Genomic DNA, 20266 nt, shown 5'->3' with positions numbered 1-20266 from the left:
CTTACCCCTCAAAAACATTGGGATAGCATAGATTTAACTTCACAGACTACACTGGTATATTTTTTTTTCATTAGTTCATCTGTGTGTTTCCATTTAGTAATCTTTGTTAGCAAGACAGTGAACGTGATTGATGGGTGTTTTATGCAGAAGTGATCACTTTGCTGCTTATCAGAGCAAAGTCTGTGAGGCAGGTATAGGGTGTCTCACATCTTTTCTTTAGCTTTTTCTAAATGCTGCAGTTTTGCACACAAACACCGAGTCCGTAATAATAGCCAGATGCTGCTGTGGACCCTTTGGGAGGCCAGCCCCATGGGAAGTGGGGGTATCTGGTTTCAGGTATGGTTAGATTTGCAAGCAGCAATCTCTGCGAGAGGTTAAAATGCCTGCAACCTACTGACCGTGTGACTTTTATCACTTCCTGCCAGCAGACAGAAAACTGTATTCAAATGGTAGGGATTAATGGAGGACTTAATTGAACAGGAAGTTTTTCAGCCATTCAGATGATGGCTAAAATGATCCATACACTGTTACTTCTGACATCTCTGCCAGAAGTAATCTCTGTCTTTCTGGCTAGCAGAAGTTACTCTTAGGGTAGAAGGTGAAAGATTGCAGTGGTTGAAGTACACGTGTTTTTCTGAGGATTGGAAAACAAGTATGAAATGATCTGTCAGGTAACTTTTTTTCTTTCTTTTTTAAGGCACGTTTGCAAACAGAAGGCTGCTCAAAGTGAAAAGAGATTTTGTTTGGTGGTTGTTCAGTGGCATGGCTTTAATCTTGCACTCTTAATTTTTTAGTGCTTGGTCAGATTACTAGGGAGGGAGCTGCTGATGTATTTGGTATGACTTGGTGTATCGTGCACCATTCATCCGAATGTGCAACCATTTTGAAGAGGAGAGTGGAACAAAGGATTGCACTGAGTTTGTCAGGAATTTGGTTTTCAGAGAAGTACAGAATGGCCTTGCGTGAGTAATGAAGCAAGAAGCACCGGCATCTGAACCATTCCAGTTTTGTGTCTCCTGGTTAGAAACTGGGAAGGAAACACGTTTTGCCAGTGTCCATCAGATGTCTCAGAACATCAAAAATGCTCCTAGGAGGGTACTGAGGATGCAAGGTACCTTGTGTGTGATAAAAATAACTTTGATTCTGTGCAACTGAAGAGTGTAAGGGCTGAAGATTTAGATAATTAGGCACGTTTTAACATGTTGAAGAATCTTTTCCACAGTGAGCCTTGATGGTGGGAAATCTTTCTGTAGGGCCAGAAACATTACTTCAAAAATTTTATCTGTGGTGGATTACACATAGCAGGGACCTCAGTTACCCAAGAACCATGCAGAGGAAAGGATGGCATTGCAGAGGAAAGGATGGCATTGCAGAGGAAAGGATGGCATTGCAGAGGAAAGGATGGCATTGCAGAGGAAAGGATGGCATTGCAGAGGAAAGGATGGCATTGCAGAGGAAAGGATGGCATTGCAGAGGAAAGGATGGCATTGCAGAGGAAAGGATGGCATTGCAGAGGAAAGGATGGCATTGCAGAGGAAAGGATGGCATTGCAGAGGAAAGGATGGCATTGCAGAGCAGGTGAAGTGAAAGGGGCATTTGATGCCTCTAGGCTTCTCCACACCAATTTTACTGAATAGATAAGAAAAATAAGGGTATTGCTTTTCTCTTCCACCTGCAATGAGCCCAAACAGCAGGACGTTGCAGGTTCTTTGCCAGTAGGTGGAGGCCTTGCAAGGGAAGTGGAAATCAAATCCTCCCAGAGTGGAAGGTATTTTATTACTTTGGAGTTCACTTTGTATGCCTCCAGGATATAGGGCAGTGCTTAATGTAAATATATATATATATATATATATTTCTGTGGTCTTGTCAGAAAAGATGGTCAGAACATAACCAGTCAGACATCTGCTAATGATTATTAAAATGCAAAATAACATGAACGAGTTCTTATATTTGTTTCTGCTGCTCTGGCTTTGCATTTTCATTTTCTGGCACATGGTGATGCTCTTCTTTGAGCAGTAGTGTGGCATAGAAAGGCAGACCTAACCTCAAGTCACTTGTTGGCAATATCCTCATTGCACAACTTGGCTGGTACTGCAGAGGTGGCTTTGGCTCAAGCTTAGAAGAAATTTTGGATCGTGCTATCAGAAAAATCCCCTTTTCCTGAGTGTCTCATCCAGTAACTCAAGTCTCCATTTGCCAAGGACTTAATGTGGGTTCCAGTGCCTGAAGAACAGCAAGAAGGGAAATGTATCCAGTGCGCAGCCCTTGTCAAAATGAGCTGCTGTAGTGTGTTGCTGTTTCTTGCTTCTTGTCTGTGAGGATAAACTTTCACACTTGTAACTTGTGCAAGCATATCAGAGCTGGCTCAAATGAATGCTTCTGGTTGTAGCAGCAGTAACCTGGACTTTGGGTGAGGACCTTTGCAGACCCAGTATGATGTCTGCAGCTCTGTTAGGTTCCCACGTGAACTGGGAAATTTGAAGGCTTAACCTGGGTGGTTTTATGCAACTAGCAATGTGGTTGCAGTGTAATCACAGCTTGAATTGCAACCCATAGCACAGTCAAAGGTTAAAATGCCTGCGCTTGTATTCTTAGAGCAGAAATGAAGCTACTAAATTTTAAGAACCACTGCAGGACAAAGGAAGGGTGGCACCACCTGTCTCTGGTATTCACAAGGATCTCTTCTGCCATCTATTGCCATATACAGTTCACCACATGCCCATATGGAGGAGAGAACATTCTCGTCCAATCTAGGTGAGACTCAGCCTTTCTCCAAGTGCTGGAGGTCGGGCTGGAAGCATCTCGTCATTGACGTGCTTGAAGGTAGATGTGTGGTTTCATAATCACACTGGACCGAAGTTACACCTCAGTAACTCAGTGCCATTTTAACATGAGCATGGCGAGAGCTTGTAACCTTGTGTAGTGTGTGGCAGCAATTCAGATTGCTTTTATAACCATGGATGGTTCTCACATCAGGGCCCAGCTGCAAACAGTTGTGTCAGTAGATGAGAGGAGGCCTGGGTTCCTGGAGAAGGACTGCAAGCTTGACTAACCGTGGTCTCCCATTTTGGGGTTGCTTCTTGCTCCTCTTTGCTTCCGTGTGCCCTGAGGGTCTACAGAGGGAACTCAAATTCACGCTGGCAAATTGTACTGTTATGTCACAGTGCCATCAAAAATTCCTGGCCACTGTGGATGTCTCAGGAAAAAAACCCTTGTGAATTTAGTACCCAGTGTGATTCTTCCCTTGAAAGGTTATCTGGACCTCCTAAACACCTGAACTGCCTGAATCCAGAGCTGCAAAGTGTCAGTTCCTTCTTTGTTAACATAGTGGAGAGTGGTTAAGAGTTTCCAGAAACTTCTAATACCTCCCTCTTTGCCGTTTGCTTCAGTGATTAGCAGCCAGCTGTTTCACTTGCTTTAGCAGGAATACTTACATACAGTAAGTGAAGTGAGGCAGTTTTGGAGACTGCAAATATCTTGTTGTGCTCAATGTGCATGGTCAGGAAAAATATATAATTCCAGAATTAATGATTATTTGAGCAGTATTTAACATACATTTAGGTTGTCAGCTGTACTTTGATGTAGTGATTGAGCATGTGGGTTAGTTCGATTACCATTCATTAAATGTCATTCCCAAGCACCTTTTTGTTACTTGAAGGAGAGGAGATTCTCAGACACCAACTGTATTTATTCAATGTGGCTGAAGTTTTAGATCAAGAAGTGTTGTCTATGGAACGTTCTCTGTAAAGCTCCATAATGAAGGACTGAGTGGAGGTGTTCTCCATGTTTTATGGTGATTTGTTGTCTAGAGGTTTTAAGGCTGTCTTAGAATCGTGGTATTAATTTAGACTCAATTAAAAAAAAAATTAGACCAGAGAAAGTTAAGAAGATTAAATGAATAAAGGGCTCAATAAAAGTCATTTCTGAAAAAAAGTTTTGTGTTCAAGTATACTGAAATTTCTTTACATTCCTAAAAAGTTAACCCAGGCTCTTCTAACCCAACAAATGGATGAAGGATTACATTGTCTCTTATCTGGTTAGACAGGTCTCAGTGGTGTCTTGGATTGTGTGGTCTTGGAAGTCATTTTGAAGTAGTCAGGCAGTGTCTTTATGCTTTACATGGGTTACCTGCACTTATGTGGACAGGGGCAAACAATTGTTTTAGCTCCTAATTCCTTCTTAATGCAAACAGATGGAGAAAGAGAAAAAGGCATAATCCCCATTTCCATTGCCCTGAACTTGCTGAGCAAGATATGGTATTGGAAGGACAATAGATACCATTGATATGGGCAGAAAATACTACCCAAGAAGTTAGAGGAATGTGGGAGAAGGAATGCATTTCAAAGCCCTTCTTTGTTTTCCAGCTTTCTCCTCCTGGTGTAATGTTGTGTATTCACAGAACTTTGCCTGAAGTCATAAACCAGGGCACAGTAGAGAGAATGCATGCAGGTAGAAACACTGCTTTGCTAGAGGTAAGCACTGGTCTCAAGTATGCTTCAGGGAGAGCCAAGAAGATCTTCTTGTAGTCTGTGTGCAATTTTTTGGGTTGTTTTTACACTTAATCTGATTTTTTTTTTCAGTGTTTCTTTCCACAACTTGGTTTGAATTCTGGAGTCCTGTTCTCATGGAGATTTTCTCCGAAGCTGTTTGTGGTGAATGTCTTAGGCTTATCCTTGGGAATGGAAGGGCAAAATGTAATTTGGCCATGCTTCCTTCTGGCATGTGGTCAGAATAGGTCAAAATTTCTCCCTTGTCCAGTAAGAATGGTGCCTCCAGCACCTAGTTTTCTCATGCTCACCTTGGGCTTGCCCTGAAGTGTCTACCACTAGGTTGATTTTTGTTAAGCTGGAAATTAAACACTTGAAAATCATTTGATGTGCAGTGGGCATCTGGCTGTTAAAGCTTAAATTGACTTATTTTTAATGGGAGCTGAACATATCTTAAAAGATCACACTTCAGTATTTGTTTACCTTGTTAAAGTTGTACTCATAAAAAAATCTTTGCAGGCGCAGTTTGCATGGTTGAGTGTCACGATGTGCAGTGCTGTTAAAGTAAATGTGTTGTTTATGTTTATTATGACAAAGCAGAAGATGGTGAACTCTGGATATCCAAATTGTTGGGAATAAGTAAAAGATACAGAAAAATGCTTTGGTAGGTCAGCAGAAGTGGGAACTGAGAAGCCTCACAAAGGAATAATAAAGAGGCCAAGCTTTCTGCATGTCACTGCAGGATGTATTGCAGTAAGGTGTGTTGCCTCAATATCTATTCCTAGGTCAGGCAGTGATCCTGTATTCTAACAGCATTTGGTGAAAACTGGTACCAGCCTGTTGCCACTTATTTGTAGTAGCCACTTTAATGTAACAAAATTACATATGTACAAATACTTGCCTTGCAATTGCTCTGCAGAGAAGCAGCAGAAGCAACTAAAAGTAACCAAATGCTGATTCTGTTTTCAGAAAGATGCTGAGTCCTTAGACTTAGCTTAGGTTGCTCCCTAGCAGTTCAAAAAGTGGAAAACATACCTGCATCAAGAAGGGAGATGTGAATTAATCTTGAAATGGTAACACTCAAGCTACCATTCCTTTAGTGTTTGGAAATGTAACTCTAGTGGTGCTCTGAAAAAGAAAAAAAGACATAAACATCAGGGTACAATGAAGATAAAAATGAAGTTCAAAGAATACGCTAAAGGTTATGAGATGAAATAGCAAGCAAACATTGCAGCAGATCACAGGCAGGAAGTTTTATGAAAATCTGCACGTTACTAGAGAGAGATTGGAGAATATTTGAAAAAGATAAAGTTTGTTTTGCAGTTTTTTGCCAGTTGAGATGCCTAGGTATGCAAAGTGCTTCTCAACTCCTAAATTGGCCTTAAATAGAGCGATGTGAGTACATGTGTTAACAGTTGAAATGTACGTGTTGCCATACAGTTCTTCACTCTGTATGTTTTACAGTCCCTATGCTTTGCTTTCACTTAGGAGTTACAGAGTAATAGACGGAAGACAGTGGAAGATTTTTGTACAGATTTAGTTGTACATCTACTATATGATAACTTAATATGTTTTGCACAGCATGCACACTATCTAGAGTATTAATATTTAGTAAATATATTAACAGACTGGCATTACCAACCTGTAATTTGCAAAGAAAAGCCTGCCTTTCTACAGTTGGTGTTTTCTTACTAAATACGCCTGCGTGCTGAAGAAATGGTGCTGGGAGCTTCTATTTTAAAAGATGTTTCTGAAGTATTTTTAGCTAATGCAAACTGTAATGTTTGGATTATAAATAACATCTTTTGCTTAAATCGTTCAACAAAAATAAATTCAGCATAGAAAAACTTCAAAAAGTGTATTTCACACTGCAGAGAGATGATTTTTAGCCTAGCCTGAGTTTGTGCGCTGGGGATATTTTTGCTGTGCAGCTTTAGTCTCGAGCTGTAATTTGCAGTCTCAGTCCTAAATAATAGGTTATATAGAGAAGCACATCAATGGGAAGTGGAGACTTTCTCAGACAGAAGATTTTTTGAATTTCATGTCATGGGTAGGTGTTTAAGGTCTGTCAAAAACAGTAGAAGGAAAACAACTTTCTGTTGGGGGAAGGTGAATTACCATTTATTTTTAAATAGTTTAGATATTTCTGGCTGTTTGGATGGTGTTTGCATGGTGTTTAGATGTGGTATTGAGCTTTTCCCACATCGTTTTCCTTCTTGCATAGCTGCTCTGTTTGAATGTTTGCAAGCCTTATATAGCATATGCCCTTTAGATGAGGACAGGGAGAGCAATTTATTTTGAGGAAGGAAACGTGGTTGTTGTTACTCTTTTTTTCTGCTTGTGCCAATCTGTCCCCTGCTGCCTGGTGTGTGCTAAGTAGGCCATTCCAGCAGGCTCTGATGTCTTAACAAGTGAAGAGTGAAACCACACTGTTATGTTATGCCCTTATCATATGCAAAAAGTCTTTCTGAGCCCTTCTGTCCCTCCATTACCTTCTCTGCCCGGCTCAGAGCACTGCAGCCCGTGCGGCCTCATCTGATGGAACCCTAGCAGAGGGCCTGGCCTCCTCTTTTGGCACAGTTTCACACTTAGATTGGATTAAGTGCAACATGAAATCGTACCCGAAATAATTGGTTTTATGCTTCTAGAGGTTTTCATGGAGTAATTTCAGGCTGTGAAGATGCATACATTCCTTCACAAGGACCCATGTTTTGAAGTGTGTGTGTGTGTGGACCCTTTGCTGGTCCACCATGGAAGCTGGCCATCTTCACACAGATCTGGATTGAAAGCTGCTTGATGGCATGAAGGCGGAAGCCTGTGGAGGAAATATACATAAAGCAGGAGTTATTGCAGAAACCTTGAGGGTATGGCAGCTGTAAGAGAGTGCCTTCATTTGCTTGCTTTTATAAATTGAATTGCTAATACTGATTGTTGGGGATGTTAAGAAGAAGCTCGTGTTTGGAAGGGACAGGCCTGTTTCTGGGGATCTGGTGGGTGAAAGCCAACTGTGAAGAAGTATGGTGTACATCAGCAGCGGTGCTCCACGTTTGTCTGCAGGAGAGGAAACGTCTCTGACACGTTTGATCATATGGTAACAAGTCTGCGCAGCCTCCCCAGGAAACGGCAAAAGTTCGTGTCCGCAGCCTGGAATGAGGCTGGGGAAAGGCCTGGCTTTCCAGCTGTCGGCACTGAGCTGAAGGACCCCCGCTGGAGCGTGGAGGGTGGTGAAAAGTGGCTGTCCCTAATCCCTTTCCACTGCTCCAGGGACCGGTAACTGGGATGCTACAGACAGCCCTTGCCAGGCCTTGCTGCGGAGGTTTGATTCTAAACCATGAAACAGGCTTATAGCTTGCTTTCTGAGGGGCTGCAGAGTCCTCCTTGCTGCTTGGCTGTGATCACATTGCACTGCAGCAGGTAGTTTCCGAGAAACATTTGGCTGACCCGGCCACTGGGCTGCGTATGCTTTTAACAGCCCAGCCAGAACACCGTGGCTGTTGGGAAAAGTTGCTCCGCAGATGACAGCAGGGATCTCACTTGCTGACCTTTTTATAGTCTGCTTTTTTGGCTAGAGAGGGTATGTTTTGTGCGGAACAGAAGCCAACACAAAGCATTTCTCTCTGGCCACATGTGTGGTTTTGCTGATAGAAATGTAGTTGGTTGGAATTAAAATCTCATACATCCAGTACAAGAGTATTCTTGGAGGAACAGTGCTTTGAAATGCAATTGGAGTAATTTGGGGGGGATGTAGGTAGGTCTACGTAAGATCTCCATTCTGGAAAGATAATTGTTCTTAAATAATAGGAAATGTATCTGTAGTCTTTTAGTTCCAGTTCACAGATTATAAGCACTATGTTAAAAATATGTATATATAAAAACCATAATATACCTGCTGTTAAGGAGAGACCTGTAAATAGTAAGAATGGCTGTGAGGATTGGGTAGGGATTTTTTTGTTGTTATTTGAGAGGGGAGTGAATCCTGAGGACACAGACAATTTCATGTGCAGCTCAGGGAGAAAACTGCTGAATGCTGCTTTTCTTCTCCGCTGTCATTAGGAGATGCGTATAAACATTGCTAGGACAAAATTGAGGAAGTTTAAAATATACTTTCAGACCTACCCAGCAACTTTAGCGTAATATCTGTAAAAAAGAAGTTTACCAATTACGTGTTTCTTCCATGCTGAATGATAACTATGCATTCACTGTCTCATGTCTGCAGTGGAATGACAAGACCTGGCTTTTTCTTCAGTGTTATTTGATACGTGTTTAAGTTCTACATTATGTAAATATGCTGCTATTAGGGAAGAAAATGACATAAAATTGCATCCTTTCTCAATGAGGTTTTAAGTTCTTTCAGGAGCTTCTCTCCTTTTTGAAGCTGTAATAGCGATCATAATTAGAGTCCCAGTTGCTTAAGTGAGAAATTAGCATGTTCTTAAATGCTGAGCTGAGTCAAGTTCCTGGCGAGACCCCCTCCGGGTATCTGTCCTGCCCCAGAGCGCATTCCCTAATACCAATTTGTGTTCCAGACGTATTAAAGAAAATCATATTCATTGCCACCTAGTAGTTAATCAGAGCCTTCAGATAGGCTTGAAATAATTTGCAGTCTGACTGCCAAAACCACTTGCTTCTGTTCATTTCCCATAATCGTACATACGGTCACGCTCTAAAACTTAGCAGAGAGTGTCAGGCCATTGCCCAGTACCAGGACTGGAACAAATTCAGTCTGTTCGTGTCCCTCATCGTTATGAATTTGTCACAAACACTTAATAACCACACCTCAGCCCTCCTTGGTCTTTCAAGCTGGAATGAAAATCTAATGGCTTCTGCCTGATATTTTCACAATCAAAAATGTATTTCCCTAAAGGTTTTGCTTTGTTTTCGCAGGTCTGGGCACAAATACAGATACCACGTATATTAATATGTATTCTTATTATCTGAATAAGATGCTAACAGATTGGAATAAATGAAGAATTTTAATGAGGCTAAAATACATCTCATCTTAGATCGATTAATTGTGATTTAAAAAGAACACCCAAATAACAAGAGGCAAAGAAAACTTTAACACTTAAAAAAAAGTCACTTTCCTGATGCAGAATACAGATTTAATTAATTTCCAAATAAGCGAATAATGAACTGTAAGTGTATGATGTGCAAGAAAATATTCTGAACATATGAAATAGTACTCTCAGATTTTATAATCAAGATGTTGCCTTTCTGGTTTTGTGAAAACCACAATCCACTGCTATGTATGCTGTTTCTAGGAGATGGATTCTGTCTCTCTTTATTTAAACTGATTTTGATGCTCTGATGTCTCTCCTGCAAGTTCTGCCTAACGTGTTTCTGATGTGCTCTTGTTTCCACAGGCCAAGGCTGCAAGCACAAAGGAAGTTTGCTCAGTCCCAGCCAAACAGTCCCAGCACAACTCCAATAAAGATAGTGGAACCGTTGTTACCCCCTCCCGCCACTCAGATTTCTGACCTCTCCAAAAGGAAGCCCAAGACAGAAGATTTTCTTACTTTCCTCTGTCTTCGAGGTAGGACTCTTCGAGGTAGGACACAAGCAGCAGCTTGTGGGTACAATCTCATTCAAAGAGTAAGCAGCAGTGCCACGTGCTGCATAGCAGCTATACAAACGTCCTGGTGTTATGCTCTATATATTTATACATATATATATAATATATTACGTGCATTTCAGCTCCTGCAATTTGAGTGTATCTGGAGGAGCATTCAAGTTCATGGTTGTAAAGACCGGAAAACAAGGCTGGTAATAGTGCAAAAGGGAATTCTTCTAATTTTTAGCACTCTTGTTACCTTGAATGGATTTTCCTCTAGCTCTCTTAAATTCTCCCCACCCTCATTTGACTGTAAACTGAAGAAGTACTTAACTTTACCAAGTAATTATTCCTGCAGTGTGAGAAATCTGGTTGGAAATTCTGCTTTTCTGCCAATTTGCTGTCTTTGCTGTTCAATCTGGGTGATGCTTTTCATCTGATGGAGGATGGAAGTATTGCCATTGTTCTTAATCATAACTGCCCTAAAAGCTGGATTGTTACCATGGTAATAATTAAAACATGCTAACCGTTCCACTGTGCAAACCTAGTGAAGACAAGGTATCTGAAGTTGTACTGAGAGAGATCCCACTTTCCCAGCTAATTTCATAGCAGTTGCCTAGGCTAGCTAGCTGGAGCTGTATAGTGCCATTACAGGTGTGTGTCTGCAAGCTTGCATGGCAGAGTTGGGGGTCATTTTTGTTGGGACTCTTCTTGCCCCTGTGCCCCAAGTCATGTCCTGAAGACAGTGTCTTTCATTTAAACCATAACTGTTATGTTGGATCTTGTAGTGTTTCTGTTTTGGCAGGTGCCCTCCTTCCCCTATAGTTTAGTTGCTGCTCTGTCCTTGAAATGCTGGCATGATACCTCTTGCTGTTATTTTGTTGTGAAAGCAAAAGGGGTGAAGGGATCTGCATTTATTACAGATAGAGCTTGTCTGCAGAAGTCTTCCCTAAGGGCTTGAATCCTTCAAAGCTAGTTGCTCCCACTTGTGTTGCTGTGTTTAAGCTACTGTTTCTAGTTCTAAGGTCTGTGTTGTGCCTTCTAACAGCGCTGGTCAACACCACCTATAGTTTTTTCTTTTTGCCAAGGCTGTCTTGCTGTAATGCAGAATGGATTTCTTTTTCTTTTTCTTTTTTTTTTCTGTTTGTTTGTTTATTCAGTGAGGTATTCGAGTTGTAGCATCTTTAGGGTAGTAACTAATTTAGACTCTGGTCTAAAATGAAGCCTCCTTCCTGTTGGGAAGGAGTGTTTGTTTAAAGGATTGCAAGGAGCAGAATTTAACGGAGTTTAAAGTAGCATCACAGTCCTCTGAAATTTAATCTGTGGAAATGTATTTCTAATTTAGTCTGCTGTGAGGTTGATCGGTCTGTTGGCAGCATGTCACTGCTGTGATCTGGGCCAACTGCCACAGTTGTTGGTGGGAAAATTCAGAAGGGTGTGTGTGTGTATGAGCACACATGGCTGCATTCACACGCTTGTTTCCACTGCTTGCTAACTAAGCATGTGTTATTTATAGCTTTGAAGGCACTTGCACTTATAAAAAGGCAACCTAAGTGGGGATATGACTTATCTCCGTTTTCATTTCCTACTGTCTCTTAGTGTTCTGCTCTTACAGTGGAAACACAAAGCATGGGTACTTTTGTCCTATTTCAGTGCTTCATTCAGAAGGTGTGGGCTTTTTTTTTTATTTTAATCAGTGGCTGTTTAGCTCTTGCACCTGTAATTTTCTTCTTTGTTATTCATCTGTAGAATAATTGATGTTTTGTACTGTCAATTAAGGACTCGCAATTCATTCTAATTTCTTCGGTAAGCAGAAGTACTTGTATATTTCAGACAACACAGACATTCAGTCGCTAAGATCCCAATTATAATTATGTTAAAAACCAGGAGAGAAAATCAGCACCAGGAGTGCCACACGTGGCATGTTCTTTATCTGATTAAAGAGGCTGAAGAAAACCAGAAAGAGTGTTCCAGCACTCACAGTGTAGCTCCATCCCCCATTGTACAAAGCCTGCGGAGAACTAGCAAAAGATGGGGAGAAATCTTAGACATGTGGTACCAGAATGCATTTCTCTGGAGAAGCAAAGGCTGTAACTTGGAGGGACAGGGAGTGTGGTGGTTGAGATTGGTGTTAGCTTCTGTTTCTGAACTGTTGTGTCTCCTGAGGCAGTGCTGGCTGCTTGAAATTCTGCAGACAGCGGGCACTCTTGATGTCCCTGTTGTAATAAAGCCAATGGAAGCTGCTCCTTCATATGCTTGTGGGAAGTTCATGCAGCAGCCCACTGTAGTTCCAGAAGGGACAAGCAAGTAGCCTCCAAGGACATTGGCCAGCTTGTTTTGGTGGTGCTCTTCCAGTGATACCTGGTGAATTTGGAGAGAGAAAGAACATCTTGCTTAGACTTTGCTTCAGAAAAGCTTGTGTTTTTTTCAAAAGGGATTCCTTTGTTTTTCAACCTACTGCCACGTTTTCATTGAAATGCTGAGGAGTTCCGAATTCCTTACATTGCCACAGGCCACGTGGTTATTCTGTGCAGCCCTGGCAGTGTGCATTTGAGTGAAGTGAGACAGAGGCACCTGGAAATGTGCCACAGCACTCACGAATTCATGGTGATAAGATGCAAGTTCAGATCCTTGGAAATAATTGTAGTAGTGGTATGATGCCATTCAGTGAATCTTCATATTTGTGTGAATATGTATAATTTTTTAAATCAGGGCTCTGAGGTCCTACTCCTCCTCATCAGGGTCAGTGTGTTCGTGGCCAAAGCTTTGCTCTGGTGAGAGAGTGTTCATCAGGACCAGTGGGGAAGCAGCTCTGTGGTCACATATCTCAGCTTATACCACCACACCCAGCAGCAGTGTCACAGCATGGTGTAAATTTGTGGTACCGCATCAGGTTGTACTTTTATTTTCCATTTCTAAACAGAGAAGTGTAAAAATCGCAGCCACAACTGGAAGTTCACACTTCAATACTATGTGGGGTTTACTTCGAGCAGCAGCAGCTGAATGCCATGGTTTGGAAACACGGCCCCTTATGTGTGCAAGCTCCAGTATTTAGGAAGAAGAATCCCATTTAACTGGGTTCCAACTATGTGTCAGAGAATCTAATGCTCCACGGCACTTCTATTTATGTATGTATTTATTTATTTATAGCGTCCTGTAATTTCAAAGGGAGGTAATTTAACCAAGATGACCTGCTTGATTTCATTATCAAGAATACTAGGGGCTTTAAACATATTTTTAATTAGAGTTTGTTTTTTGAACCTTCGGTTTGACAATGCAGTGTGCTAATTGCTTCTTATAAGGTAAGCAGGGTAAAATGAAAAGCTGTACCAGCTGATGAGTATCTGTGCACCCAGGAATACGTCTAGCTGACCAGATTTGGCAAGCCCCACCTTCTCTGAATGATTTTAAAGCCTTCCTCCTTTTTCATTTTCATTTATTTTTTAATTGTGACCTAGAATTTCCAGCACAAGAAGGAAGGGAATAGCGCAGATATCTCTGAAGTGTTTGTCTGCAGTGTTCTTATCTTTAAATAGCTTGTTTGAAGGAGCCTGTATGCCCTTTGCCAGAGGCTTAATTAGTATCTTTCAGCAGTGCGTGTAGATACCGGCATGTCATCTGCATGCTGACACACAGCACCATTCACTTTTACTTTTTTGTTGTTGTTTTTTGCTTCTGATCAAACTTTTCTTAATGGCTTCCTTTATGGTGCATTTAAGTTGCCTCTATTCTCCATAGTCATTCACAGTTTTAAAATATTGCAATTTGAGTAATACAGAGCTAAAAAGGAGAAGAGAAGGATGTCCCCCTGAGAAATGGATCCTTGGCAAAAGGTGATAACAGGCTATGATTAGGAGCCTACATTTTTAAAAGTTTTCCCATGATCAATTTTCTAATTAAGTCAGGCCTCTGGGACCTACATGCTAGAGAATTTCAGGGATTCCTAAATAAGGATAATTTAATTGAGATCTCACAAATTGAGTTTTCAGACTATTTTAACTGAAAAACATGTGACTGTTCCTTGAGTACTGCAATGATTTAACAACATGATTTATTACTATTGGGCAAAACCAAAATAGAAAATTTTACTAGCAGCATGCTTGTCCAAACTTCAGAAACCAGGAACTTAATCTCACTGATGCAGTCCTATTGCAATTTGTTCTTAGAAACCTTGTCTTTCTCTCTTTTTTTTTTTTAACCACCTTGTTTAGGAGGTAAGCTTGGGGACCATAGATCCAATATTGTCTCTCCTGTCTTGTTTTCATGCATTGCCTCCATTGAGCAGCCTCTGGGGCTTTTTTAGGTACCCTTCCAGAATTAGATGGGATAATGGGTGGATGCAAGGCAGGTGCCAGCATGGCAGGCCTGCATGTCTGCTCAGGGATTGGGAAGAGGAAAGTTTCCAAAATACATCCTTGGTGCCCTTGTGAGTCAAAGGCTGCAGCATCAGTAGCCATTATTTGAAGCATCAACATTCAGAGGCAGCACACTACAACCTTGTAGTCGTGTTCATCAGGTTGGGATAAGCACAGTAAACAGCACAGGCATTTGATTGGGATGAAAGCAATGCAGTGAAATGCTGACACTGTCCAAAAATGTAAGGCTTTAAAGGCTTTGCAGTCTAGGCTAGTTTTTATAATTCCAAAGTAATAGTATAACATAAAGGTTTAGGATGATTGGCTTTAAATGCTGGAGGAAGACATTTTATAGGTTTTGAGTTGTTAAATCATATCATGCTTGAGACTGAAATTTTAGGATGCACTGAAAATGCAAGCATAAGCTCTGGTGTGTAGAGTCCTCATTGCGCAAAGCACTTAATAAAAACAAGATTGCATTTGGTGTCTGTAATCTCACTATTTTGAAGTTCTATTTTAAGGTTGGGGTAGCATTGAAACGTGAAAGATCCCTTCTGTGTGTGGGATAAAAGATGCATCAAACATGCAACCGTTTAGTCTGCTTATGAAGTGTGTTGCTCCCGTAGTGATTTAGGACATGAGGAATTTAATCAGGGCAGGCATGGAGCGGGTGCTCTGTGAAGCAGAAGGTATGCAGAGGCTTCTCTTTGCTAGGGTGGGAGCACCACTGCAAGGCTGTCCCTCCAGCTGTGCTGCAGTGGTGTACATCTTGGCTGACCCAGGAGGTTAAGGAGCTTGAAGGGTTACTGGAGGCCCGGTGGAGCAGCCTGCATGTGCTGCAGCAGGATCAGTGCCTTCTCTGGCTCCTCCTGGTTTGAGACCCTTTTCTGATGTTAATGATTCCTGTATTTACTCCTGCAAAAAGCCACAGGATGAAATTAGCTTGTTGAAATGGGAGACTAATCTTGTGGTTTGGTCTTTGTGTTTGCCAGAGACTTCCTCTGAGTCTCCAGGCAAGCTGCTTAGCTCTTCTGTAAAAGGAGGATAACATTTAACTCTGTGTAGAGGTATTGGCGGAGCTGGATGTTGATTATGAATAAGGTACCGACATAAAACCCGAATTCTGTGGTTGCAGAAACCACGCTTCAAATCCTCAGGGCCCACAGTTCATAGCCAGGTGGGTAAATTTGTGTATTTTGGCAAAGGGGATTCCTGCCCTTCCTTCCCACCAGCAGTGAGTGCACATGGTTCAGCAAGCTGCGACCCTGTGGGAAGGTTCAGTGCTCCCCAAGAGGTGAGTTTCGTGCAAGTGATGGGGCTGAGGATCTCTAGGGATTGAAAAATAGCTTGGTAGTTCTTTCTGGAATGTCAACACAGTGATTGGGAATGTACAGACGTGTCTTGTTTGTGGTGGAGAGGTTCATAAAGTCAGGGGTTCAAGTGTTTGTGGGAAGAATTGGTTTTTAGATTTGCCTCCATAGCCAGCCAGATGTGTGGAGGTATATTGCTTTGAGATTGTCGTGTTCTGCTTTGAAGTTGTCAGAGATGAATTGTAGATGTGAGAAGCACTCTACTTGTTTTTTATTATTCAGTAGCCTGTCACTCTGGTGTGTGTTTTGTTAACTTTGGAAAGTGAACCTTTTATTTGTCTCCTGAAAATTCACGTGTTCCCCTCCCCTTATTGTATTTCCCTAAGAATGAAACCATTTGCTTTTGATTTTGGATTTAGCTCTACTGCTCTGAAGAACAGACCCAGAAGAAAATGGGCTTTATATCATTACAGTGGCCATTACGTTGCCCATAACACTAAGCATTCAGTGATTTGTGCAGCGGCGCGGCAGACACGCTCGGAATTGTTTGTTTACGAGCTCTGTTTTGTTTCTGTGCTCGAGATGGCCTTTCCCTCCCTCTTGTTCAGGCACCTCAGAGCTCCCTCTGGGACTGTTCCTGCAGGTGGAGTGAGATAAGTGAGATACAATTGCTCTTTACTATAGAGTTTATGTAGTTCATTCTCTTTAAGCCTCGCTCCGTAAAATGGCCATAAAGTGTGGGCATAAATTACATTTATTCGCACTTCGGGGTCTTTACGGTGTCCTGTCATAAGGATGTATTTATATTATTATATAAATGAGAATCAGGCCCTAAATTTGAAGCACTGAGATGGCAGAACATCGGAGCGTTTGGGAGGCAAGGTTTTTCCACCTGTGTACAGCCCCAAATGGGGCTGTGTGTCAGAGGGAAAGCCAAACCTCTGGTCACAGCCTGTGGAGCTTGGCATGCACCATGTTTGTCAGGGCAGGCTTTAGTCCCTCATACCTTGACCTGCCTGGTGCTTAAATCATTCTGATGGCTTGAATAGCTGTAAGAGTTTTCCAAAGCACATCTGGGTTATGTTTATAATTGCTGGGAGAAAAAAAATGGAAGAGTTGGAGAGAGAGCTGGTGTAAATAATTCAGGGAGAAGAATCCTCCCTGAATTTTACAGAAACCACAGCCCAAATTGTAGAGAAGGCTCTTGGATTGGGAGGATTTTTGTTGTGGTTGTAACATACCACGGTTTGAATCTTGTCCAGATGAAAACATTTGGTTTGTACTTCAGTAAATATTGCAGAAAAGCTGCCAGCTAATTCTGAAGAGTAATGAAATAGTGCTTTTGGCAAAGCACATGCACTTTCCGTACTTCTGATTCCAGTCTTCCGTTCCAGATCTGGAGTTTTTAGTATGTTTTGCTAGTCCAAGACGAAAGTTAATGTAGTTTAACAAGAAACAAAACATACAGTAATTTAGGAGGACAAATTACACATTGTCAAATTAAAAAAAAATAAAGAAAAAAAGACCTCATTAGTCAAATAAAGTGTTTGAAAAAGAGAACAGTTTATTCTGTTAATCAGGCAGTTGTTGCTGAGTTCAATGCATCTCACATACAGGTTGTGCCTGCTGTTAGTAGCAGGCTTGCATTTTGCACGTGCAGATAGTAGCACCTTTCCCAGAAGGCTTCTAAAAGCACCACTGTGACTTAAAAATCAAAATTTTGCTTTGTACTTATTGTTGTACAAGAATCAAATTGTTGTAGCAGAGGACACAATAGATTTGTCAACCTTTCATATCCATTAGGCAACGTTTTGTGTATAGTTGCAGTAATTGTTTTTCCTATATAGTTAGGTTTTCTTTTGTGTTGCACTCACACAATAGAAGAGGAGAGAAAAATACTGGAGAGAATTTCAATAATGAAACTGCAGATACATGCAGAAATAGTTGCCAACAATACTTCAAAACTCATTTTTTAAATAACTGAATACCCTCCCTTTTTATTATTTAATAACAATTCATAGTTCATTGTAACCCTGATGAGTGAATTGAAAAAAGAAAAATCACCATGGATGGTGTTCTCTACATTTCTCACACGCAATGGTGTCCCGCCACACCAGGGGTGAATCCTGCTCTGGCACGTTGAGAGACGAGCGCTTTGTTTGCTGGCTGAGCTTTTTGCATGGCTTACAGTCCGATGGCAGCTTGTTAGTCTTGCAAAGCCAGCTTTGGTGGCTTGGCCCTCCTGGCCTTGGCGTTAGTGCTTTTGTGCTTGGCTGTGAGATAACGCTGCCTCGTTTGTTACCCAAGGAAAGGTGGGTGGCACGTGTCCAGATCAGACAGTGGGTGGATGGCAGTGTCCGATGGCTACTGCTGATAAATAAATGGTGTTCTTCCTGCTTTACTGTAGTTGTTGCTATTTAATGTCAGTCATTCTCCCTGCATTTTCCTGTTCCCATTGCTTCAGCATCCTGCATCACCTGGTAGCTTCATTTCCCCAGTATTTAAAAGGAGATTATAAAAAGGAGGGGAATTAACTTTTTACTCAAGTAGACAGTGAAAGGATAAGGGGGAATGGTTTTAAGCTCAAGGAGGGAAGGCTTAGATTGAATGTTGGGGAAGTTCTTCACAGGGAGTGGTGAGGTGCTGGAACAGGCTGCCCAGAGAGGTGGTGGATTCTCTGTCCCTGGAGGAGCTCAAGACAAAGTTGGATTGAGCCCTGGGCAACCTGGCCTCTTACTGGATCTGGAAGTTGGTGGCCTTGCCTGAGGCAGGGGGGTTAGAACTTGATGATCCTTGGGATCCCTTCCAAACCAAGCCATTCATGTGATTCTCTGATCCTCTCTTAGCATCTGTGCCCCACTCTTATTCTGCTGTGCTGCTCCATGCCCTTTCTTTTGGCTTAATTTTTCTGCCATGTTTTCTTTTTCCCACCAATCACACTGTAATAGCTTCAGCCAGTTCTTTAGTGACGGCATGTGCTTTTAGGCAAATACGGATGCAGAGCAGATCAAGTGTCTTGCAAAAAAGTGCAGTTAGAGACCACGTGCCTAGACATCATCAAGACAAAATGTAAAACGTACGGCTCCTACAGGAGATTGGAAACATACTGTGTTTCATATTTTGTTTAATAACAGAGTGATATATTAAGCTACACGTTCAATAAGAAAAAGTGTGCATAGAAATTTTCCAAATCTTGAGAACTTTTAACATTACTTTGCCGTTACAGTATTTATTAATGGACTTTCATTTCCTTAGTCTGGGATTTTAATCTGAATTGGTTCCCTGATCTGATTCACCACATGGCCCCATAAAAAAAAATTACTCTGACCAGCCAAGGTAGTGGCACAGGAGTGAAGAACAAGAGCCAGATGGGGTACATGCTCTCCGAGACCAATTCTGATGCCAAGAAAAATGTCTCAGCGCTCCTTGGAGGAAATTTCTTCTCAACTTATTTTCTAGATCTTTGTTTTCTAGATGACCACCAGGTTTATCCCATTTTCCAGACGTCTGTTGATACGAGTGAGGCTGAGGGTTCCTCACTTTCCCCAGGTGCTGAAGTGTTGGCTCCTGGCTCTCCACTTTCATCCATTGCACTTCTTGTGGTAGCAGCTGCCTGCACAAACTGGAGACTCCCAGCACAGAAGGAGACTTGTAAAATGCAGTGCAGCTGCAGGCTCTCATAACTCTTTTGCAGATGTTCTGCTGTTTTCTTGGGGATGGAAAGTGAGGAAGTAGGCGTTGCATGTTTAGAGTTCCAAGACCTGACGTGTGCCAAATCCTGGGTGTAAATATCCACAGCACTGGAACTCCTCTTTTTTTGCTCTTTGTAATCAATTAAATTCTAATGTTGCTCTTTAGATTGCCCCATGCAGGCTTTGAGAATTGTGCTTTGGTTCTGGAGAAGAGGAGATGGCTGTTGGTCTCTTCTGAAGTCTGTGTGCAGGACAAACAGTGTTCTTAACTACAGGTGAAGACAGGCAGAATTTACAAGGAAGGGCCATATGTTTTATTAGACCAGCTGGTGGAGATTTTTAAAAAAGGCACTTCTGAGTGCATTCTTTTCCAGATCTCCAATGGTTGTAGGCCTGCATGGCTACAATAACGCTACTTACTGTTGTTTATACAAGTTAGCCACTTGGAACAACAGCAGGCATTCCCTGCAGAGGTGGCAACTGGTGCACATCCCTGTGCTAACTCAGAGAGGAAGTGGGATAGATAGGACAGGAATATTAATGAAGAAGGTGAGCGGTCACCTAGCTGTGTGGTGATAAAGATAGTTTCAATATAAAAAGCATGCAAGAAAGCTTAAAGCTTTTAGATTTTTGCAGTGTCTTTCATCCATAATGATGCTCAAATAGAACACAAATGCCTGAGACTAGTATTTTCTTTTCTTTTTCCTTTCTTTTCTGTTCAGCAAGTCAACTTTAATAAATGTGTGGGAAGAGCCTGGGGTAGGAGGAGGGGAGGCAATGACCTGGAGTGAACAGCAGCTTTTCTGAGGTCTCATATTGCAGAGTGCTTAGATCAGTAAAATGAAGACTAGCAGGGCTCTCTGGTGTTACT

The 20266-nt window shown here is 41.7% G+C and overlaps 1 protein-coding gene across 1 annotated transcript in view; it reads left to right on the top strand.

Annotated features, from left to right (window-relative positions):
• The window catches only part of JARID2 (jumonji and AT-rich interaction domain containing 2), a 202402-nt gene that overhangs the window by 132873 nt on the left and 49263 nt on the right, over window positions 1–20266 (top strand). Inside the window, exon 4 of the mRNA XM_052697756.1 lies at window positions 9851–10020. Coding sequence (XP_052553716.1) covers window positions 9851–10020 — 170 coding nt within the window. The remainder of the gene's footprint in view (window positions 1–9850; window positions 10021–20266) is intronic.

Source organism: Tympanuchus pallidicinctus, unplaced genomic scaffold (genome assembly GCF_026119805.1).
Source record: "Tympanuchus pallidicinctus isolate F22 unplaced genomic scaffold, pur_lepc_1.0 scaffold31, whole genome shotgun sequence".
In the NCBI taxonomy this organism is placed as follows: Eukaryota; Metazoa; Chordata; class Aves; order Galliformes; family Phasianidae; genus Tympanuchus; species Tympanuchus pallidicinctus.
The sequence above is the reverse complement of the archived record's forward strand: the minus strand, read 5'-3'. Positions and strand labels throughout refer to the sequence as shown.